General features: G+C 51.1%; 2 protein-coding genes across 9 annotated transcripts in view; one reads left to right on the forward strand and one right to left on the reverse strand.

Annotated features, from left to right (window-relative positions):
• CASQ2 (calsequestrin 2) overlaps positions 1 to 761 on the forward strand; it is a 47,909-nt gene extending 47,148 nt beyond the window's left edge. The window contains exon 11 of the mRNA XM_016124348.2: positions 414 to 761. Coding sequence (XP_015979834.1) covers positions 414 to 635 — 222 coding nt within the window. The 3' untranslated portion in view covers positions 636 to 761. The remainder of the gene's footprint in view (positions 1 to 413) is intronic.
• Positions 762 to 2,401: 1,640 nt separating this feature from the next.
• The window catches only part of VANGL1 (VANGL planar cell polarity protein 1), a 73,892-nt gene continuing 52,463 nt past the window's right edge, over positions 2,402 to 23,830 (reverse strand). For 7 of the 8 annotated variants that reach the window (XM_036235052.1, XM_036235050.1, XM_036235051.1 and 4 more), the window contains 4 exons: positions 19,972 to 20,105; positions 18,384 to 18,516; positions 17,465 to 17,699; positions 5,608 to 12,706 (listed from right to left, as the gene is read on the reverse strand). In XM_036235052.1, coding sequence (XP_036090945.1) covers positions 12,446 to 12,706; positions 17,465 to 17,699; positions 18,384 to 18,516; positions 19,972 to 20,105 — 763 coding nt within the window. In that variant the 3' untranslated portion in view covers positions 5,608 to 12,445. Of the gene's footprint in view, positions 4,899 to 5,607; positions 12,707 to 17,464; positions 17,700 to 18,383; positions 18,517 to 19,971; positions 20,106 to 23,830 lie in introns of those variants that run through there. The other variant, XM_036235056.1, reaches the window with a different exon arrangement.

Consider the following 23,830-nt stretch of genomic DNA (forward strand, 5'->3'; position numbering starts at 1 on the left):
CAGTCCTGGCGACTCAGAGGGACTCTCCAGGATGAGAGGCAAGGCACACATTAGGGGCAGGTGGGTGGGAAGGTGGCTTCTCTAAGGAGGGGCGGGGTTGGATCAGCCGCCAGTCTCCGTGCTGGGTCTGGCCCACCTCCCTGCCCGCCCCCCACAGCCCTGCCTCCGTGCCCACTCCCCTCCTTCCCGAAACCCTCTGCACAGAGTATACACGTGCACACACATCCACGCAACGGAGTGCGTCTTTCCTGCTACCGTACACAAACGTGACACCGCGCACTTCCACTTAACGCTGCGCACACAGCCGATGCGTGCGAGCGGCCCGGGGCCCATCGGCACAGCTGCTCGGCGCCCCCGCCTGGCTCTCCCTTCGCGCCCGCGTTCACCCGCGCGTCCCGCCCCCCCGTCCGCAGGCCGACAGCGTCTGGATGGAGATTCCGGGTGACGATGACCTGCCCACAGCGGAGGAGCTGGAGGAGTGGATCGAGGATGTGCTCTCTGGAAAGATAAGCACCGAGGACGACGACAATGAGGACGACGATGACGACGATGACGAGGACGGTGAGGACGACGGCGACGACGACTCCGATGAGGAGGACGATGATGCTAGTGACGATGACGACGACGATGAGTAGCCCGGCTCCACGCGATTTCGGTGACGACCACAGCTGCCCAGGTCCCCACAGACGGCACGGGGCAGCCGCGGGCAGCCCTGGCCCTCGCCCGGCCAGCTCCTCCCCCTCGCCGGCCAGCTCCTCCCCCTCGCCGGCCAGCTCCTCCCCCTCGCCGGCCAGCTCCTCCCCCTCGCCGGCCAGCTCCTCCCCCTCGCCCGGCCAGCTCCTCCCCCTCGCCCGGCCAGCTCCTCCCCCTCGCCGGCCAGCTCCTCCCCCTCGCCCGGCCAGCTCCTCCCCCTCGCCGGCCAGCTCCTCCCCCTCGCCGGCCAGCTCCTCCCCCTCGCCCGGCCAGCTCCTCCCCCGTTCCCAGCGTCTCCCTTCCCGTCCCCGTGTCATCGGGAGCCGCGCGATTCTGCAAACGCCTTGCTAACCCCAGTCACCCCACCCGGCAAGGACGAGTCGGGGATTATTCCCATGTGGACTGTCTTGATTGCCATGGAGAAGCCCCCATTCTCTGCCTGACCATCTGTGGTCACGGCGGTGCCAGAATCTGGGGAGAACGACCCCCTAACGCCTCTGCTCAAGTTGACTTGCCGTCTTTGACTACGACAGTGACAGAATCGGTAGCTTGCTGACTCATGAGCTTGGAGCGACCTTGTTGTCAGCACCCGGGGAGGATGCTCACTTAATCCACTTAGCCCCGTATGTCAGCTAGGACCTCCCCACCCCCCAGCCCCACCTCACCCCCTGCCCCGTCCAGAGAAGGCTCGGCCTTGGAAACAGGTGTGTGTCAGCTCGTCTTGGCTCTGTTAAACTCATTGTCTTAGGAGAAGGTCAGACCATTATGACCTCAGATCCAGGCCTTTGGGTGTCTACCGAGAGGCCTTGGCGCGCCTGCGTGTGGAAGTCATCATCATCGTCATTTCTGCTGTGCTAGGATACCTGGATGGGAGGTCGATTTGCTCTCTGTGAACTTGCCCCGTAGGTCACGAGTCTCGCATATCCACATGGGGGTGGGAAGGACTGAAAGGACTAAAGGTTTTTCATGTTCTCCGGTGGGTTCGCATCCCTGATTGCGCTGGCTGGCTTCCTAGCCTGAGCTGGGGTCAGGACGCCCCTTCTCTGTCGCTGCTAGTGAGACTTCTCATTTGGAGTAAAGGTTGGTTTATCCAGAGGTCAGTTACCTCTCGGTTTATCAGCACCCCCATAGCTGACCAGGACAACAACAATTAGAGTTCATAATGATGCATGCCCTGGAACTAAAAAAAAAAAAAAAAAAATCCCCAAGTGCCTTCTGAACCATCTAAAAGTTGTACTGTGCTCTATAGATTTAGCGTTAAGTGTGCATTACGATGTTCTAATTTATTTTCTCAATCTTTAAACGCTTGTAAGACACTGCAGATTCTTTGAAGATAAGGCAATCCTCGTATGGAATAGCAGTTAACTGTCATTAAAGTCATATTTTGAAAATATGGAAACTATCTTGGAAATCCTCTCCCGATTTTCTGATCCCGCTCTCTTTCCCTTGGCTCGCTCCTGTCTTCTCTCTATTCCTTCTCTGTGTGCTTTTCTTTCCTCCGCTCGCCCTTTAAATGTTAGTGTTTCACAGTATCTCTCAACTCTAACATTTTTCTAAGGTCGTGTGGTCCGTGCCCGTCGGCTACCTCCTGTGTTCTAGTGACCTCCACGTGTGGGTCTCTAACCGCGACATCACTCCTCAAAGAGGGTTTTAGACCCATTTGTTTAACTGCTTTAAGACGCCTTGGTTTAGATGTTGCACAAGCACTTCAAACAATGTAACAAGACCCCAACCCATTTCCTTCTCCCCAGAACGGCTTCTCCTTGGGGAGTCCCAGTCTGGATGAGTGAGATCGCCATCTATGCAGCTGCCGAGGTGGTCAGAAGTGTGTGTGGGTGGGTGGGTGGGGGGGGTCTTCCCCTCTCTCCCGCGGCATTTTGTTCATACCCCGAATCATGGCACTTATTTAAATGGCAGCACATATTTGCATGTCTGCTTTTTCGCGAAATCGTAGGCTCCTTTCCTCGAGGCAAGGCATTTATCTTGGCATCCCCAGTGCCTAGCACTGTGCTCAGCGCAAAGTGGATCCTCATTTATCGAACGGACGGGTGAATCAGTGACTAACCAGAACGCCTATGACTCCTTAGCACTGCTGGAGAGCACCGCCTGCAGGACCTCCTTATTCTTCTCTCTCTTGTCAAGATGTGGGGGAGGCATCCCCCCCCCCCCAGCTGAGCTGTGTTGCCATTCAGCCAGGCTCAACCACACCCCGAATAACCGCTTGGGGACGTAAATTTTCAAAGCGATCTTCGAAGCTAAGCTTTCAAACAGCCGAGGAATGTGGTCCATCGTGAAAGTGGTCTGTTTTTCGGCCCAGGAAAGGCCTCTCTTTCTCGGAGGCCTGAGTCACAGGCATGAGGTTCAAAGCACATCGCGGTATCCTGTGCTAGGAGCACTGAGTGTTAAGCGGCACCGTCTGCGGTGCCATTTAGTTCTTGGCCTAGACCCTTGTACGCTGACGTTTATGGAATGTTAGGCCCTTGCCATTGCATTACATTGTCTCCTTTAATCCTCACAACGGTTTTAGGACACGGGTCTTGTTATTATCTCCATCTTACAGATGAGGAAACTGAGCGAGGTGCCGAGAGCTCCAGTGGTTTCCCCAGGGTCACGCAAACACTTTAAAGCAGTGTCAATGCAACCCCATTTTAATGCTTAAATCAAGGATTTAAACTCTACTAAATTCCTTAAGGGCTCAAAGGATTCTGCTTCTTTTTTCTCAGGGAGTGCCCGAAGGTAGACTTGAGGCCATTTCCCATAATTCTTTTTACTGGTGAGGCCAAGAAGCCCCGTCTCATTTCATTCTGGAGGCCATAATCAATTTAAACAGTATTGGAAATGTCAGCTCATTAGAACAGCAAGATCCAGTCATCCCATTAGGAAAAAATAATTCACTGTGTTATCGAAAACGCACAATCGTTTTCAACATGTTTCGTGAAAATATCATCTTATAATGTGACATGAGCTTGGCTTTTCTGTAACAAGGTTGTGTGCTGTCTGGGCCCGAGTTTGTATTGCCTGGGAAGCCCATATTGTTAATAAAATCACCAGCCACAGTTCATTACGAACAACGGTCCTGACACGCCCCCACACACATCCCTTTTAAACGCTGGTGGGTCCTGTGACTCTGTCCTCAGACTTGCTCTCTTGCCAGGTTTTCTCGACCCTGCTCAGTGAGCACCAGAATCACAAGCTTATTTTAGAAAACACAGATGCCTGTCACCAGCCCTGAAAGATAATTCAGCAGCTATTAGTACCATTAAGAATATGCTGGTGATTATCAAAAGTCAATCTTATCCCAAGTAGTTTTGGCAACATAGTGCGATCTGTTCAGATTTGTTTAGGATAGCCAATTGCTAAAGAAATAGGGATACAGAATCGTTTTGGCTTAGTGAAAAAATTTCCAATGTGGATATTATCTTTCTTCAGGTTAGCAAAGTCCCCCAGAAATATAGCCATCGTGACGGGAAGCAAAGTGACAAAGGGATGATGGCAAAAGTGCCAAGTCCCACTCGTTGGGAACAGAATGACCGTAGCTACCTAACTTTCAAGTCGCTTGTTTTAATGCATCTGCAGACCTACAGCTTTGCAAGGTGAGTCAAAGGCCCCTTTCAAATTAACCTAGTATTTTATCAATCTGAACTCTAGAGCAGTGATAACTAGCATTCTTAATGATAACCCTAAGGCCCCTAAAATCCCAACGATTCCCCTGAAACAATTCTATGTGATTAGTGTTAGCATGGAGCGTGCTGGCTAGCATGTTCTCATTCATTCATTCCCTCATTTAAATATTGAATCAATGGACCTTCAAAGCCTGTTAGCACATGGAGATCAAAAGGCAAAAAAGAATGGGGACAGTGGGAGAGCGGAGCAAGAAGCTGGAAAAGGAATCGTGTTTAAAGTACATCGTGTCAGTTCTACAAATGCACCAGCATTTTGTTAGAAATATTATGTGTTGTCAGAGCTGCAGTAATACATTCGGATGTAAATAGAGAGAACATACCCAAGCATCATATCGTTTCGATGGTCCATGTATAACGGGACGATGCTTGCACGGCACTTTGACCCCCACAGGGAATGACAGCTGCTCAGTCCCACACCTCTGCTGATGGGCCTCATCTCTGGCACAGGAAGGGCAGGCAGTGGCTTCCATAATCTGATAGTTTATCATCTGATATTCTTAAAACTCTTCCAAGATTCTATAGCTGCATCATAGGTAATGAATGAAAAAGAGAAGAATCTTTGGTTTATAGCTACACCCAGTTTTCATCTATTCTCTAGCAGAGTATTTATGCAGATATAAATTGTGCACATCTTGGCGGACAACCCAGAGAAATAAAGCCAATCGATAATCTATATAATGAAAATCTTCCCATCAATTGCCTTCTCTGACCCCTGTCTATGCGATAGGTAAGAATTTGTATGCTATCAAGCACTCTGTACAGGTAAAAAGATAGCAGAGTGCAGCAGAAAGCAAGCTTAGTTTTTTGGTCAAATAATCAAGTTCTCTTTAAATAGACTTATCGAAAATGTTATTAATTTAACTTGAATTACCAAGCTATTCACAAAAACAATCTAATATGCACCCCCTGACACTTTTCTTCCCTCTTTACTTGATTCAAAGTTCCTTTTTTTCACTTGCTGATTTACTCAAAAGATCTCTTCATTTCCAAATTTTAGAGCCTAAGAATTTAACTTTTCAGTAATGTGTTCATTTAGAATATTCTCTTGACCATAAAATGATCGCAACCAGTAGTTCGTGTTACAATGGCAATTCTAGTTTCCCAATCAAATCTATCCTAATCGTCTTGGGTTTTAAGAGGATATAAAAATCATGCAAGAAGGAAAATGTTCCCTAAAAAATAAAACTTTTTAAGGTGGAAATAATCACACACAAAAAAAGAAACAGAATGCTACTTAGGATTTCCATTTATTTTCCAAGTTTTACAGCAGTAAAAAATGTTAAGTGTTTTGCATTTCATTGGGATGGGGGACCCAGAAGGGAACAGAATGACGTGGATGCCAGGTACACGCTGTCTCCCAGAGACACTAACATTGTTGCTGGTGTCACAGACGAGAGGAGGCTTCGCCGCATAACCTCGTGAATGCGTGGGAGCCTACTCGTGCAGACGGTTGCTGGCCGTGGAATTCATTCATTTACGTGTCTGCAGTGTCTCGGCAGAGCCCACCGCCCAGCTGGTGCAGGAAAGCACACTCAGACTTTGTCATACACGTACAGTGATCCTGCGTAGAGGCTGGTTAGCAAAACTGCCCCCCGCCCTCCCGGTTACAAAGTGCTGTGTTAGCTAATTAGCGAGAACGCGAAGACGCCAGGCCACGTCTTTGCACCGACGGCATGGCTTCGTTAGACAGAGACGGTTTCGCCACTGGACTTTCTGGGTTCATACTGGATTCTAAATTCAAAAACGTACAGTTATTTCGACACCAAAGCAACTGTCAGATTAACTTCTCTGAGCAGGACCGGGGCCCAGGCCTGCCTGGCCCCGTCTCTAGCATCCTCGCTGAGTGAGTGGTCACCCACGAGGCGAGTTACATTCACCCTCAAGTGCGCCACGACCTACCCTCATCCTGCCTGGATGGCCTAGAGAAGAATACTTGTACTCACAAACGACCGCTTGAAAGTCAAATTTGGTTAATTATGTCACAATTTCGGGGTCCCAGAAGAGCTTGCTATTTAATTAAAGCCTACAGTGACACTATTATGAAAAATAAGAAATTATCATTCGCTTACGTTCGCTTTAAAAAAAAATCAGAGTGATCATCACCATTAAGTGACTATTCTATGATTTCTGTAACTCAGGAGTGCTGTTATTTCTATAACCCGGTCCTGGGGATGGTAATGATACAGAGCTGTCTATATTCTGCAAAACATGAGTGCAGATCAGATGCCCGGGTCCCCTCAGTAATTCCCTGAGCAACAGTCTCTGACTCTCAGAGATGAAACTTCTTTACGCTTTGGACATTGCGGGGTTTAAAAACTCCTAAATGACGAGCTGCTTCGGAACGAAGCCACACATCCGCATGGGAGCGCTCAGGTCAGCACACACATCCACACAGCTGTACATTCACATATTGTCATCCGAATATTATTTCAGTGCCGAAAGAAACACCAAAGACATTCAAGACGAAAGTCTCACACTTGTCCATAAGGCTTAAGAGTGTTTTTATTCTACGAAGACAAGAACAAAACACATGTTTTCAAGCTGAGAGAGAGATATAAATTGGAGACTCTTAGCACCGTATGTAAGTAACGTTTCCCTGTGCCGCTTCCGGTGTTAGAAATCTGTTGTTGTTTCGAGGACACCTTAAAACAACCCATTGAGAGATTTATTTTATAGGTAAAACAAAACAATTGGGGTTACTGAAGTAGAAATGGGACTGAGGCCTGGTAAAAGGGACTCACGGAGTCCTAAAATCTAGTTTTATTCAGTAGTTTCAGATCTCTCGTCTACCCTTTGAAACGTGTCCTAATTCCCGCTGAGTCGCGATGCTGAGAGGCGCAAGCACCATCTTCCCTGCCCCGCCGTCCACCGAAAGCAAACGGCAGGCGAGAAAAAGGCAGTTTATGTGCCGCTGAACCAAAACTTAAAGACTCGGGAATTGAGAAAAACAGTGCTGTCGAGTCCTAGTTTATGTCTGTTCTTTAAGTGTCTTGGGGGAAACTGTGAGGGAACCGGTGGAGGAGCTTACTGATCAATGACTCCACGACAGGGAGGGGGGCCAAGGACTCCAGTTCCAAACGCGCCCCCCAGGCCGGGTGTTCAGGCCCCATCCAGCGACCTGATACCTGATGCTGACGTACCACCAGGAGAGGCTTCCTCAGCTCCAGAGGAGGCCGGCAGGCCCTGCACACCACCCAGTGACCGGGGCAAAGCTGCCCCAGCCAGCAGGGTGGGTGGAGGCCGGGAGGGGCAACAGTGAAGGGAAGGGAAGGGTGGCTGTGGAGCCACGGCCCCAGGGTCTCCCAGAAGGTGAGGCCGACGGGGCTGGTTTTTTCCGAGGGAAAGGGGACTCTTGAGTCTTTTTCTTTGAAACTCCTAAGAAATCTGTCAACCTGGTGAAGAAGCTTCCCGTGGGGCCCCAGCTATGGGGCGAACCCCAAGTGAAAGACCAGAAGTGATTCCACATCCAACGAACCACCCCCCCCCCAGCCAGGTTCCGATTCAAGGTCAAGCATCCTCAGGTCCTTCCTCTACATCAAAAATGTTGCTCAGATCATACCTTAAGACTGCACAGGGACTGAGGGATTAGAACCAAACATTAGATATGAAATTCCATTTACTAACCATGAGACCTTGGGCAAGTCCCCTCCTCTCTGAGCATGCCTTTTCTCATCTGTACACTTGAGGGAGCCCCTACCTTAAGGGAACGTGAGGATGGCAAAGCCATCTAGAATGGTACATAACACACAATGCCCGACAAATATGTGTTAGGACCCTTCTTCCTTGACTAAAACGTATCTTGTCAAAAACGTGACCTGAAATCTAAATTTTCTGAGCGCCCACTTGGTTGCGTTCGATAGTGATTTCCGTGTAGGGTCCAACTGGCTCAATTCACTACTGCACTGAACACCATGCAAGAACTGTGCTATGGGCTTAAAAACAATTCGTATTTTATTTATAATGGAATATGACCACAAGGTTACAGAGTAGTAAATTCACAGTAGCAATTTATTTTTAGTGTAACGAGATCCATAAAGCCCAGAGTCTACCCAGAAACACTCAGCATCACTTTACAATCTCAGAGTATCTGCTGCGGGACTGTTTCAATGTCGTGTTAACATGTCTGTGCTAACTTTCAGTAATCCATCTTTTTTTTTTTTTTTTTTAATGAATCTCAACTTTTAAGTTACATTGGGAAACATGTGGTAAGGCCTCCAGGGTAGTGAAGTCGGAGCAGTAACTGCCGTAGAATTTGACCTCCCTTTCTGTGGCTTGCCGTTTGCAGGTCAGTATCCTGAGACCTGAGTCTAATGGACTTGCCTGGAGCACGGCAGGCTCTCCAGAAGACATTTCTGTGCTAAAGCCATTTGCCTCTGGGGAGAAGCCAATGTAACCGAGCAAAAGGAATAAAGGATGGGTGGGAGACGTGACTGGCTTTAGGGTAACCTCCCAAAAGATGGGGGGTGGGGACCAGGAAATCTCTAACATACGGCATACGCAGCAACACAGACACCCTCAAACACTCATCCATATAAACACAAGTTATCCACAGAGATACGCACCCATCTGCTACAGATAACACAGATGTTCAGATGTCTAACGTATAAACATGCCTTCCATCTGGTAACACACACTCAGAGAAATGCTCACATATATAGAAATGAGTAACTGCAAGCAAGCATGTATCCCTGTTCAGGCCCAGATAGAAGAGAGCAAACCAAGGTCTCGCTGATTCTGTTGGTTTCACTGAGTGGCCACTCGTTCTCCCAGGGAAAGGGGGTGAGGAGGGGTGGGGGTGAGGGGTGGGGGTAACCGCTTTCTCTCAGCCCAACAGGCTCGTGGCTGTCACAGAGCTACAGCTTTATCCAGGCACATGCATTCAAGAGTGCAGGTGAGATGCAAGAGAGAGCCCGACTATCACCGACTACGGTGGCGAGGAGGGCGGGCGGGAGGGCGGGCACCTCATCCCAGCACACACCAGCACGATCTCCCCGCGGACAATGAGCTCCTGCACCACGCACACACACACGTGCACGCGCGCACATCATCTTACCATTCGCTGAACAAAATTTGTCCTGTCCGTAGATTGGAAAAGAACAGACAAAGAGGGCGAGAGAAAGATGACCACAGTTGGGCAAAATGCTGGTCAAGCGAAACGTCTTCTCTAGGGTCCACTGTGAAATTTAGCGAAAGAGGTCCGTGTTCCGACTTAACTGATGATGCAAAGGTTGGACGAACTACAAAGCCTTCACATCCCTCCCGTCTCTGAGCAGCAGACTTTCACATCCAGTTCACGGGTGATTACAAATGATCGTCACCTTCGGACGGACATGCTTGGTGACGAAAGTTACTCGCTGGTTAAAACGCCTCCCCGGCAAGACAGTGGTCTCAGGCACGTACGCCTCGTTAGGTTCCTCTCTGCTCTTTTAATATTTAACATTCACTTTTTAATAACTTACGGTGAAAGTTATAGAAAATCTGTAAACAGTTAAGGCGAATGAAATTGTCTCCTCTAATAAGAGTGTGTATATTCCCCGAGCCCCAGGGCGGTTAGCACCCTTTAAAAAGGATAGCTTTTTGGTTCCAGGGACTGAAATAAAAAATGCATTATGTCCAATGGTGGGATGCGGCTTTCAGGAACCTTAAACATTTTAATGCCATTTACATTGTTCCCACTGCACCAGTAACTCGAGTTAGGAAGAGTTTGAACATGCGAAGCCTTTATGCGAAGATCCTGCATTTTATTTTAGTGTTCTTTCAAAAAAGGACTCAACACAAAGTCAGTGTGGAAAAAAAAAAAAAAACAATATTCAATTTAAAACAGAAACAATCATTTCAGAAAGCCTGACATTCTTCTATGCCAAGATTGGGAGAGGGAGCAAGGGGGAGAGAAAAAGTATATTCCTTAATGTAAACCCTTCTTCACGCTGCTGGGGGCGCGCCCACCAAGGCGCCCGGTCCGACTTAGCCCTGCTGGACGTAAGGCAGGGCTGGCGGGGGGACAAATCGTGGCCTCACGAACTGCGGGGACGGACATTTATGGCACTTCTGCTGCTGTGTCCGGCACAACAGCCTCGGACACGTTTGGTCTGGGACATTATAACCCTTGCGCGGCCAGAGTCTCAGAGGCGCTCGCCATCCCTCGCCCCGTCTCCCAAAATATATTTCCTGAGAAAGACATCATCCTAAGGAGAGTCTAGTTTGGAGGAATCTATAGGCAAAAACTAAGAGGGACAAAAGCACCAGAGTTACACGGTATGGTTTTCATCAACGGGGCCATGTAGTCAAATAATACGTCTCGGCTCCGTGCCACGCTAACTGGTTTCTCCTTCTTTCTTTCCCAGCACATCTCGCTTTTGACCTGAGGGCTGTTGATTCAAGAACACTGTTTACTTTCTCGGGTACAGTTGTAGTGCAAATATCCAAAGCCAATTTTGATTTAAAAAAAAAATGACATACCGATCCCACAGCCCCTGCGGAATGCAGAAACCGGTAAGGGTGTGTGGGAACACATACGAGAAGAACGTTTGACGGGTGGTACCCTAAACACCTGGGACAAGCGAGAGAGAGAACGCTTTGCTATAGGACGGCACACGGAGGCGCAGGGCACGGGCCCCACGGCGTGAGGCGTGGCTCCCGGGGAACTCCTGCGCACGGGGCTCCACCAGGACGGCCCGCCGCCCACACCCGGGCCGGAGGAAAGCCCGCTGGCACCAGCCGCCTTTAAGAAGCAGATCGCAGACGCATCATTCTGGACCCCGGGACTGGCTCCCTACTCTTCTCCTCACGGTGCCAAACTCTACAAGTACTTTTGACGCCGGGGGCCGAGCGAGCCCTTCCCTGGTAGTAAGTGGCAGAGGTGATGAGTCGCACAGTGACGGTGGTCAGAAACCAGGGCCCGGACGGCACTGGCTGGCCCTGCAGCGGGCACTGCCTGGCCCCCTGCGGCGGGCAGCTTGCTGGGAGCTGCAAGAGAACTGATCGCTCTGGGTAATCAGAGGCTCTGAGCTGAACCCGCCAGTGACAAGAGCCTCGGTGTCTGCGAGTCTCCCCCTGAGTGGTGGGGACCAGTTGGGGGGGGGGGTGGGGGGGGAGGGGAGGGGCTCCCACCAGGCCTAAAAGGGACATTCGAGCTGGCTTCCCCACCTCGTGACCTGCCTGGTGGGCGCTCCACACTTCCCTATGCAAATAATCCATGTGATGACCTGAGGCTGGGCACACAGCCCAAGGGCACGGTGCAGAGCCAGGTCCGAGGGCTGGGCTTCCCTGGCCAGCCAGGTGGGGGCTGCGGGCGTGCGTGCGTGCGTGCGTGCGTGTGCGCGTGCGTGCTGGGGATGGCAGGATGGGTGGAGCCAGGTGCCAGTCACAGGGTTATCAGCAAAGGGCTACCTGTTCTGGCCAGTAGAGAATCGGGGTCAGAAATTGGGCAGGCAGGTTTTCTCTTCGGGGAAAAAAACAAAAAAAGCAAAAAACAAAAACAGAATCAAATCATTAAGAGCCGTCCACCGATAGTGCACATTTTTTGTTGTGATTTTTCTCTGCGGAACCTAAGGCAACAAAGATGAGGCCACGATTCCCGAATGGCCCGTGGCTCCCATGGGAGATGCGGAACTGGACATTCACACACACGAGCACGTATGTGGACATATCGCATCTGGTGTCCTGATCCGGGACAAAGATGTGTCCCCTTGGAGGCCGACGAGCGGGCCGGCCGGAAGCAGCGGTCAGCTGTGGTGCCGGATGAAAGGCAAAGGTCGCGTGCCGAGGCCAGGCTCCCGAGGACCGTCAGCTCGCTTTGGTTACAGCTGTCACAGAAGCGCCAGGGGACGCCTTCTCGAGAAGTCCCATCCACAGCGGTCATGTTCTCAGTCACCTTCTTCCAGGGAGGACATCCCCTGCTTCCTTCCGAATAAAGTGCAGATGGTCAAAGGCCACTGGTCTGTCATCTGCCAGTCTCAGTCAGCAATGAAGAATTTTAAAAAAAAAAAAAAAAAAGGATGCCCGTCTGGTATACATATATATCTCTCCATATATTCTCTTTCTTTAATAAAGCCACAAATATAAAACTTTCAAACCGACGTCTCAGACTGTAAGCGGAGGACAAATTTGTGAGATTTGGGGTCTACGAATTCTTCCGAGAGCACGATGAACGGAATCTTCTTCACACTGACGACGAGGCTGAAGTCCAAGCACTTGAGCGCGAACACGATGCCGTCCTGCAAGCCCTTCGTGACGGCCTCTTCGCTCAGGAGCCGCCACTGCGTGGACAGCCAGCGCTTTTTGTCATACTGCAGGGTGGGGCCCGCGCTGAGGTACCGCTCCAGGAAGGCCTGCGAGGGGAGGAGAGAGGCTGTCAGCGGGGAAAACGCCCTCCGTTCGCCCGTCTACGAGAAGCGTCTGCCCAAGAAACCAAGACGGAGCCCGGCGAGTCACGCCGGACCCCCATCGGAGCCTCATGGCTGAGTCACTTTCGGGGCAGAACGCTTCTTGGACTTCCCCCTTCTCCTCTGCCCGCTTCTAACCAGCAGGTGACGGTGGTGACAAGCGGAGGCGAGGGAGGACGGTGGCTGGCATCGTTGGTCTTCGCACAGAAGCCATCACTAAGGCACCAGCCCCGTCCCGAGGGTGTGGCCCCACTGTACATGCCCCCTGCTCGTCCCCGCCTGCAGGTCTGCCTCCTCCAACACCGAAAGCTCAGGGCAATGGCCAGTCACAGAGGAGCACCCCGGAATATGAGCTGAACAAGTAAAGGGATAAACCTGCACACGCAAAAATGCACGCTCTACCACTGAGTGGCTGTGTGACTGTGGACAAGTCACTTGACCTCTCTGTAAGCGGAGGAAACAACAACAGCTAACTCACAGGGCCGCAGTGAGGACGAAACGGGTAGTGACCATCTAAAGAATGGCAGGAGGGAAGTCCAACCCACGGGCACGGAGGCTACTTGGTTGGTGTTGGATCAAGTGCAGGCGTGGCAAGTCCAAGAGGTGGCCAGACCCCATGCTCACCGTCCCTTGTACAGGCCTCGGCTCCAGCAGTGACCGGCTCTTTGGAGTTCTCTGCCCACCGCCCAAACACACACGCACACACGCACACAAACACGCACGCTGTTCCTTCTCTGCTGTCATCCTTCAGCCAACTCCTCCTCTTACACAACACCCCGAACACCTCATATTAACACACCCTCCTCTAAGCGCCTTGGCCCCTGGCACGACTCCTGTGTGTTTCCCTTGACCGCTGACTTGCTAGTCTGGGTCCCACACGAGACTTTACTCTCCTGGAGGGTAGAAACTGTGTTTAAATTTGAATTTCCAATGTGCTTGGCAGATTCTAGAAGCTCGACAGCATGTGTATTATGTCCATTAATACACTGATTTAGCTGCAAGAAAGAATGAACCAGTGATACAGACAGAAAATACTGAGATACGTCACTCTGGTTCTAGCTAGACCATAGTTCAAGGACAGTTTCTAAGTGGTACCCCCTTCCACCCACCCCTCACTGCTGCTGAGAGGTCCATTATCTCTGATCTGTAAGCGTATATTCTAAGGCAGAAAGCAGAGCTGTGCCTCTAGGACAAAACACACTTGTAATACAATATAGCTCTTATGAATTATAAGAACTCAACGATGAGGGAAATAAAATAATTTACAGAATAGAAAATTAATATGGAAGATGCTCTATCACATTAATAAAGAAATATGAATTCAAATAATGAAATAACGTATCTTCCGACACCTAGATGGGCAATGATTAAAAAGAATGACACCCAGTGCTATTACGTGTGTGCATGCGTGTATGCGCGTGTGCATGTGTATGTGTGTGTAAACAGTCTCATATCCCAGAGGCTAAAGTGTAAAACCGTCACACCCTTTAGGGCAATCTATACCTTTGATCCATCTGTTGCTTGACTAGAAATTTATCCTGCAGAAATACTTGCACAAATGCACGAAAACATATGTAAAATAGATAGTTACATCAACACTGTTTAGACCGGGCGTTGGCAAACTTTTCTCTCAATGTAAATATTTTCAGCTTTGCAAGCCACACTCTGTCACAATTACTCAACTCTGCCTCCTAGAAAGAAAGCAGCCACAGAAGATATGTAAATAAAAGGGTGTGGCTGCATGCCAATAATACCGATTAACAAAAACAGCCAAGCCCTGGTGAAGACTAATGACAGATCTTAATCCAAATCCGTATCAATAGGCAATCAGTTAAACAAATCGCGGTATTTCGTGCAACGAGATGCAGCTATTAAACGGTGAGTAATGAGCTGTAGGATAGAGATTTAGAAGCCCTGACATGGAAACGTAGCCAACAAGAGCAGTAAGAGAACAAAGCGCTTCCAAACTACATGTATAGGTATGAGATCTCATTTCTGGGGTTCCCACCACCCTCGTTTTTGCTTTAAACACACATACACATGCACACACACACAGCTGAAGAATACATACCCCACTCCATGTCAGTACGAGAACTGTTTTAGGCTAGAGGAACGAAACGTCACTCTGTACATTATACTTTTCTTTAATGTTTGGATTTTTACCAGATATTATATCCTTCTTTTAATTTTACTAAATCTACTCGGGTGACACTGCTTAGTAAAATTATATAGATTTCAAGCGTACACTTCTATAACACATCGTGTGCACGCTGCACGTGTGTTCACCACCACGTCGAATCTCCTTCCATCACCATATATTGATCCCTTTTACCCTCTTCTACCTCTTCCCTTCCCCCTTTCCCTCTGGTCACCACCACACTATTTGTGTCCGTGAGTTTTTGGTTTGTCTTGTTCATTTGTTGCTTTCGGTTTTATGTCCCACATAAGAGTGAAGTCATATGATTCTCAACTTTCTCCATCTGACTTATTTCACTTAGCATGATAGTCTCAAGATCCGTCCATGTTGTCACAAATGGCAGTATCTCTCTTTTCTTATGGCTGAGGAGTAGTTCATTGTATATGTACCACATTTCCATAATTGAATCATCTATTAAAGGACAGTTTGGTTGTTTCCAGAAATAAACCCATATATATATATATATATATATATATATATATATATATGCAAATAATTTTTGACAAAGGAGCCATAAATGTACAGTGGAGAAAAGATCCCATAAATGGTGCTGAGAAAAGTGAAAAGCGCATACAAGAGAATGAAGCTAGACTGCTATTTGTCACTGTCGACAAAAATTAAGTCAAAATGGATCAACGACCAAAACATAAGACCTGAAACAATAAAATATATAGAAGAAAATATAGGTACTAAATTTATTAACCCTGGTCTTACAGAGGATTTTATGAATTTGACCTCGAAGGTAAGGAAAGCAAAGGCAAAAATAAAGAAATGGGACTATATCAAATGGAAAAGCCTTTGCACAGCAAAAGAAACTATCGACAAAACCAACTGAATGGGAAAAGGTGTTTGTAAACAATACCTCTGATGAGAAACTAACAACCAAAATATATAAAGAACTCATTCAGCTGAACAACAACAAAACAATCCAATTAAAAAATGGGCAGAGGACCTCGACAGATAATTCTCCCAAGGAGACAAACACAGACAACAGATATGTAAAAAGATGCTCAACTTCATTAGCAAATCAAAACCACAATGAGGTAGCACCTCATACCTGTTAAAGAATGGCTCTTACAGACAAGTAATAACAAGAGTTGGAGAGGTTACGGGGAAAAAGGAACCCTCATCCACTGCTGGTGGGAATGTCAACGGGTATAGCCACTGTGGAAATCAATATGGAGATTCTTCAAAAAATTAAGAATAGAATTACCATATGACCGAGCAATCTCTCTTCTGGGCATCTACCCAAACAATTTGAAAACATTTATTCATAAAGATATATGTACTCCTATGGTTACTGCAGTACTATTCATGGAGTCCAGATGATTACTTTTAATTCTGAAAAGTATATTTTCTAAATGAAAATAAAAGCAATTGGGAAACTTCACAAAATCTTGGAAAAAAGAAAAAAAGCTGCTTCGTTGGTTGTTGGTTGTACAAGCTACCACTGCATACGCAGACACACTGAATGCGTTTACAACCATGTGTTCATACTTTTTTGCATTTTGCTTTTCGTAACTTAACATTCTAACAGAGATTCCTCCATGTTTCCACAAGCGATATACCATAGTTTATAAGCCATTGCCCTATTTTTAAGTTATTTCCAGGTTGGAGTTACTGGTCAGTGACAATGTTACCAGCAGTGGTCCATGTGCAGGACAATGTATGAACGCAGGTCCTGATACGAATGACAACTGCCAAATGCCGCCTGCACGTGTGCCATACGCCAAGCCCGTTTAGTCTCTACCACATGACTCACACGTCACGCGGCCACGTTTAACGGAAGTCTCACGCAACCGCCCTATCGAGTAGATACCACGATTATCCTCATTTTATGAAAGAAAAGAGAAGTGCAGAGCAACTTATGCGAAGCCGCAGACCAAGGCAGTGGTGGAGCCAGGATCCGAACCCACTTCTGCGGGAAGAGGGAGCATCTGCTAAACCTGCCTCCGTTTCGCCTCCGCGGCCACAGGCCTCTGTTAGACACATGACCTGTTTCTCGTAAAAGCCCTAAAAGTGTGCTCCCCATAAAATAAAGACCATTCAGGAACACTAATTCCACAACGTCCAAAATGCCTGACGAAGCGAAAGTATCATTTTTAGCGTTAATAACAGCCATTTATTCGGTCCTTCCCACGTGGCAGGCGCTGTTTTCGGCACTTCGCACGAATGAACTCTTTCGGTTCTCACAATCCAACGAGGCGCATACTAGCATTATCTTCAGTTTATGGATTGGGAAACTGAGGCACAGAGCGCTGTTAAGCCATTGGCCCAAGGTCTCCCAGCTGGCGGGTGGAGAAGCCAGCTTAGAGCATGTTGGCTCGGCTCTAGGACCCCTAACGCCCACCTGTACTGTCTCTGAGACGTCTCCCCGCTGCTTGACTCTAGAAGCCTTCCAAAGGCACATCTAAAAAGCAACGGAACTTAAAGACTATAAAGAAAGTGAGAACCACCAGCTAGGAGCCCGGGCTGCGGGGCGTCGCCGGCTCGGCGCCCGGTCTCACCTTCGGGGTCATGCTGTTGGTGATGCAGAAGGCCAGGTGCTGCAGGATGCTCTCCATGCTGTGGTACTGCTGCTGCCGCGTGGTGCGCAGGTACTTCTGCAGGGCGCGGGCCATGGAGGGGAAGATGGCCTGCGCGGCCTCCCGGGGGTCCATCACCTCCCCTGGGGCCTTCTGCTGCTCCTCGGCCTGCAGACGCTGGATGTGGATGAAGGCCTCCTCCACCGCGACCACCAGCCTGGGGACAAGGTGACACGGTCATCGGACAGGGTGTGAGAACCATCTCCGGGACCGAGACGGGCTCCTGCCCCACTGCTCTGTCCGAGCCTGCTAGCGGCTCCTGGAGCTCACAGCCTTAGCTGGGCGGGAAGGGCGGGGGCGGGGGGAGGGAGGAAGGCAAAGGCAGAGAAATAACGGGGAACTGGGGCCACCGGGGTGAGGACGAAGGAGGCCCGGGACGGGGAGATGACTTCCGTTCTAATTTGCTTGGGGGACCTGCTTCACAGTGAAGGGTTAGATAAAAGGGTTCTACGGTTCCCCAGACTCTGGCTGCGGAAGGCTCCGCCTGTGCTGAGAGGTGGCTGGTGGCTCAGAAGCACCTTGCGAAGCCCCACAGCCGTCTCCCTGCTCATCCGGCAGCCAAACTGCAGCCCCTGGGAAAGAGAAAGAGGCTCAGGGCGCATGGCTGGGAAACCACCGCCGTCCACGTGGGTTATTAGGATCGGATCTCGACAGCCGGCAAGGGCCTGCGGGTGTAGGATGGGAGCCCTCGAAGCGCGGGCTGCGGGCCTGCAGCTCAGCGACGGCTGGGAATTTGTAAGCAATTCTGGGCTTACTGACTGGCGAATGACCTTGGCCGTTTAAACAAAAAAAAGGAAGGAAAAGTCCGCGGCTGGAGGGCGCTGCCCCGCCGGGCCCGCACCTCGCTCTGCGCTTCTTCACCCGCCGTTCGTGGTCCGCCTCTTCGTAATACAGCTCGTTGTGGCTGGAGTCCCTGCGCCGAGCGGCCGCGGCGATCATGGCCCGGGACTGGCCGGTGGCGTTGTTACTGGGGCCTGTGGGGGAAGGACGGAGGAGGGAGATCAGAGTAAGGCCGCGGGCTGCGAGGCACGCGAACCCCCAAGGCGACTTCCCGAGAGGCTGAGCGGCACCCGGCTCCACACCTGAGATGCTCACGAGAGGAAGGAAATCTCGCTAAAGCCCCAGGTGATCTGTGAAAATGGAGCAGGAACTTGGAGAGGGGAAGAAGAAGAATGCCAGACACGGAAAACGTTGGCCAAAAACAACAGAGAGAGAGAGAGAGAGAGAGAGAGAGAGAAAGAAACGGAGAAACGATGCTGCCGTCTGTGAAAGAAGGGTCGTGTTCGGCCCCAAGGGCGGCTGGAACATCACGTCTCCGCAACAAGACAAGAGAGAGGATGACGGGGACGGGAGGACAAGGACGGAGGAAAGGGGAAGTCCAGGGGCACGGCGACACTGACCACGCCCGAGAAAACGGGCCCTGCTGCAACGTCGGGGCAGCCGCGACTCGTCCAGAAAACACCGACGCCTGAGCGCTTGCAAAATGGCCCATCTGCTGATGCACGCTGAGAACGGCTGGTCTCATTCCCCTGACCCCTGACCACCTTAACTTTCCGGGAGGGTCGGGCACATCCCATGCCCCCTAACAGAGTCCCTGCTTGGTTAATGACTTGGTTTTTACGAGTGGGGATTTTTGCTGTTTTCAGATCACAGGCAAAATTTACCAATCCTTCAGGATTCACCAGAGTACACCTCTCAATAGGTGAAAAAAACAAAACTAAAGAAAAAAAGGAGGATATCGCCACCCGAAATTGACACCGTCTATAAATCACTGGACTTGCTAACAAAATAATCCTCTTCCAGGGTGTGCAAAGCTCTTGCCTTGACCTAAGCTGCCAAGCAAGAAATGACACCGTGTCCTGTTTCTCGCACTTGACCATCTGATGGCCTGAAACAGCTCTGACGTCCCCGGCCTGGCCTCTGGACCCCTGCCGCCCACTCGACTCCAGTTCCTAGCCAGGAAGGAGAAATGCCTGTACGCATCTGACCCAGATGCCCGAACCACTGAGAAGCAGAGTCTTAACAGTTGGGATTAGCTGAATCTTCGGGTCATTCATCCAAATTTTGAAAAGCAACCCTTTCCTAACAGCTTTCAATGTAAGATGTTCCTGGCAGGAGGCAGGAAAAACACATCGCTATTGTTTTCAGTCATAAAATTTGAAAATGAATGAATCTCCCACAGATGTAGACAGTAAATCAACATTCCTCTGGAAATAAGTTTGGGGGCGGGGGTGGTGGTGGGGTGTAAGGGGAGACAGAGAGAGAGAGAGAGAGAGAGAGAGACAGAGAAGAAAAAAAGAAATTGTCTTGAAACGAGAATGCCCCATAAAGACAGACACCGGGAGGAGGCGGAACCAAATGGACCACGCTGTTCACGCTGATCAGTCGCCCGCACTGCGCCCGCCGCGGATGTCCTTCGAGGCACCTACCATCTACGTTGTAGACTTTCAGCCCCGCCATGTGCTTGGCTGCTCGGAATTTGGAGGCTGTGAGGAGGTTGGGGTTGTAGATGGGGAAATCTTTATAGTAATTTTCCAGGACCACCAATGCCGCGCGCTGGATGCTGAGGAAATTAAAAAAAAAAAAAAAAAAAAAAAGGGCAAAGTTAATGCAGAGCTTTTTCACTGAATAAGCAGGTCTTAAGTGAAAATAAAAATCCTCTTTGGGAGTCGGGTAAAAATACCAGAGCCCCATGGACAGACTCACACAGAAGGCCCCTGGGTTTCAACCCACCTCGCGTCTCTGGGATGAGAATTTAAAGACGAAACTAAGTCCTGCTGCCCAGCGCCTCTGCGCCCTCTCCCGGGCTACGCCATTAGCCATATCCATGTAGCCAATGTTGAGAAAAGAGTAAGTGATAACTTAGAATTGTTTAGGCTACATGGGACTTCCCTATTTTTCCCAGTTCACGAAAGAGGAAACTGAGGACCCCAAAATGGTTGAGACGTGCGGATGGTTGCCGTGAGGATCTGGGCGTCTCAGGTCCTAAGGCGGTGTACCCCCCTCCCCGCCCACCCCAGCACCCCCCGTGTAAGGAACACCGGGGTCTTCGGAGTCTACAGATCAGAGCTGCACCCACGCAGGGCAGAGAGCCTCTGGGAGCAGCAGCTGCAGATGCGAGTTAGTCCGGATTCTGCCTCTTTGCTCCACCCCATCTCTCCCAGGCCAGCTACCTGGCCCCAGTGTCCCCTGGGAGAGCAGCGCAGGAGCAGAGAGGAGGGAGGGGGGCGGGTGAGGGAGGGCACCCACATTGGGTATTGGCGGCGAAAGGGCACACTCTTCGTCTTAAGCGCGGGGTGGGCTTGTACACAGCTCGCCTCATCTGACCCTCACGGTCATGCGAAGTCAGGAGCCTGAGGTCCAGAACCCTGGGACCTGCACGACGGCGTGTTTACCGAACAGCAGGGCTGGGGCTCCGATCTGTGTCGGCGAACCTCCACCTCGTGCTCCTTCCCCGTGACGTGCGGCCTCGGGGACGGAGTACGAACTGCCGCCGACCGCCAGCGTGCCAAGCTCCGCAAAGTCGCCTGTATCTTGCCCTTGTATTTCCCTTCCCAGTTCCCTTCTAAGGAGAGGAGCTGACGATGATTACCTGCAGCAGCCCGGGCACCAGGACGGGGCTGCCTCCCACGGCTCTCAGGGGTCTTCGCTTGACACCAAGATAGCGCAGCCCCCAACCCGTCAGCGGGACACGTTGCCTACCCACCCCTTGTCTCCCTTGGGGACTCTGCCCCCACCCCGAAAGTTTCACACAGAGTCTAAAAACAATCTAGACACCAGCCAGCCAGCCTCCTTGAGGGCAGAGTCACGGCAAAGCTGTCTTACTTATACCCCAGCGGCCTCGGTCCGTCTCTGCATTCAGCCTGTACTTAGCACCAACCTAGCTATGCACACGCGTGTGAGGCTAGGGACGTGTGGGGAGGCCAACCCTGAACACTGGAAGTGCTAGGTTTCGAGGAGCCAATCCACATTTTGAAAGCCCTGGCCGTTTGGGAGCTCACTCGTCACTTTCGTATTTAAGCACTGACGTCCGTGGAGCCCCAGGAATGCAGAGCTGAGGAGGCAGGAGCGTCCCCTTTGGCAGGCTTGCATGAGACAGAAGACCTGTGACAACCAACTGGAAAGCACAAGGGTCGCGAGGCACAGGGAACGGCTCCTGACGGCTCGGGGTTGGGTGGGTGCAGGAGCAGCCCCCTCCCCCCGCCTGAGGCGGCAAAGGGGTCCCTGAGGCGAGGTTTGGGTGTCAGATCTTTGGGCAGAGGGCCTCTTTGTTCACACGGAAAGCCTTGCCCCGTGGCTCGATCTGCAGCTCAGCATGGCCCCCCGCCCCTTGCATCTCCGAGGGTGGCAAGTGCTTCTCACCTCCCATTCCGCGCGGAGACTGGCCGCGCCCTCTGCCTGACACTCGCACACGTACACACACACGCGGGCACGCGCGCTCCCTCTCCTGCACCTAAACCACCTCGTGCCCAGTGCCCCGCTTTGCTGGAGGCCTCATGGGAGAGGAGGAGCCCCTCCACACAGAAACAAGTCTCGGTTACGACACAGACATGCTGGGGAGCAAATACTCCATCTCACGCTCCTCGACTGACATGGAAGCCTCTCTCGGCAGCTGGATTCCAGCAGAAAATCATTTCCCTGATGAAAACTTAAAAGTTAAAAGGCAACCCAGAGGTTATTCTCAGGCCTGGCTTCAAAGCGAACCCTCTTGTGGTTGTTGGGTTTGGCTTTTCTGCTCAGCCAGGCTGCAAGGAGGAGCCCAGGGGATCATACTGACTCAGCCCGGGCCTGCGAGGCGGGCGGGGCAGGGCTGGCCCCGAGCCTGGCTGTGTGTCCCCACCCCCCACCCCAAAATCACACACTGTGCACAGGGCTGCCCTGAGAAGAGGTGTCTGCCTCACATCCCATAGCCCGCCTCACGCCAAAACCTGGGTGATTCTGGGGATTGTGCAGGTAACAGGGGACAGGGGCCCCAGAAGTCACAGTCCTCAGAGTTCGAGAACCTTCCCTCAGACACAGCGAGCAGGGCGGAGCACTGAGCCAGCACCACCATCTCCGCAGAGGCACGGGAGGGCCCCAGAAGCGTCCACGGCCCTGGCCAGCCCCCAAGCCTGACCGGTGAACGTGGGACCCTCGGGGGAAGCGTAGGAATGCCTCTTCCTGGCCCATGGAAGAGCGTCCAGGCCACACCTGACACATCTAGCAATACCAGGGGGTGAGAAGCTCCGACGAACTGCGAATAACTCGCCGAAATGTCCAACTTAAAAACGAACGGCTGCGAGATTCGGACTAAAATCCTAGACGCCTTTCTCCACCTTTTTAAAGAGGGTAAACGATGCAGCACTGTACGTCAGTCTCGCGGGTGACTCGGGATGGTGATGACGCACGTTAATTATGGGCTGTGCCCCGTGGGCCGCACAGTGAGGGCGTCACGCCCCGCAGGAGGCGGGGGCTGCCTGGCCCCGCACCCCGCGGGGCACTGCCTGAGTACGCCCGGCTGTCTGTCCACGCCTCCTCTGTGTTCTCCCTCACTGCAGGCGGTCAAGGTCATTCCGAGTTGCTGTCAGCCTGCCTGCCTCAGCCACTCCCTCCTGTTCTCGTACACCCCCAAATCAGGAATAAAGAGAGAGAACGGGCTTCCGGGGACCCAAGGAAGGGGCTCTCCTCCCACCAGGGGACACCTGCTGTGGCACAGGAAGTCATCTCTGCGTCGACCCGAAGCCTGAGGCCTTCTTCATGTCAGTTCCGGCTCCTGATTCATGCTCTGAACTGGCCGAGTTGGTTAGATAACTGACTTTAGGTTTAAAGTAAGATACTACGAATAGATCATTTGGCTTCTCGGTAAAAAACTAAACACGATAACTTAGCATCCACTGAGGGGACGCCCTGCAGGCAACCTGGCCCAAGTCGCAGCCCCACGACGTCGGCGGGGGACCCTTTCCGCAGCCAGCGTCACGGTTCAGCCTCTTCAATTCCTCAGTAAGATACGAGGCCAGAGCAGGATCAGTTTCTTTTAGGATGTTTTTTCCAACGCTCTGGTCCCCACTGATCTGCCCCTAACGGCCACCACATGCGACTGGCGAGGTCCGTAAGCATGCTAGCCTCCTCCTCAACAAGCCTGTGAAAGGCCCCGCGCACAAGGAACACCCCTTTGACTCCCCCACGGGTGCATAACATCTGCTGATTCAACTGGTTCGCACGGGAAACCTAGAACCCCACGGGTGTAGGATGGGCCCTGATATTGTATTTCGTAGTTTCAGAGGTAAGAAAAGGGCCTTGGAGAGGAAC

This window comes from Rousettus aegyptiacus, unplaced genomic scaffold (genome assembly GCF_014176215.1).
Source record: "Rousettus aegyptiacus isolate mRouAeg1 unplaced genomic scaffold, mRouAeg1.p scaffold_m13_p_17, whole genome shotgun sequence".
NCBI classification, from domain to species: Eukaryota; Metazoa; Chordata; class Mammalia; order Chiroptera; family Pteropodidae; genus Rousettus; species Rousettus aegyptiacus.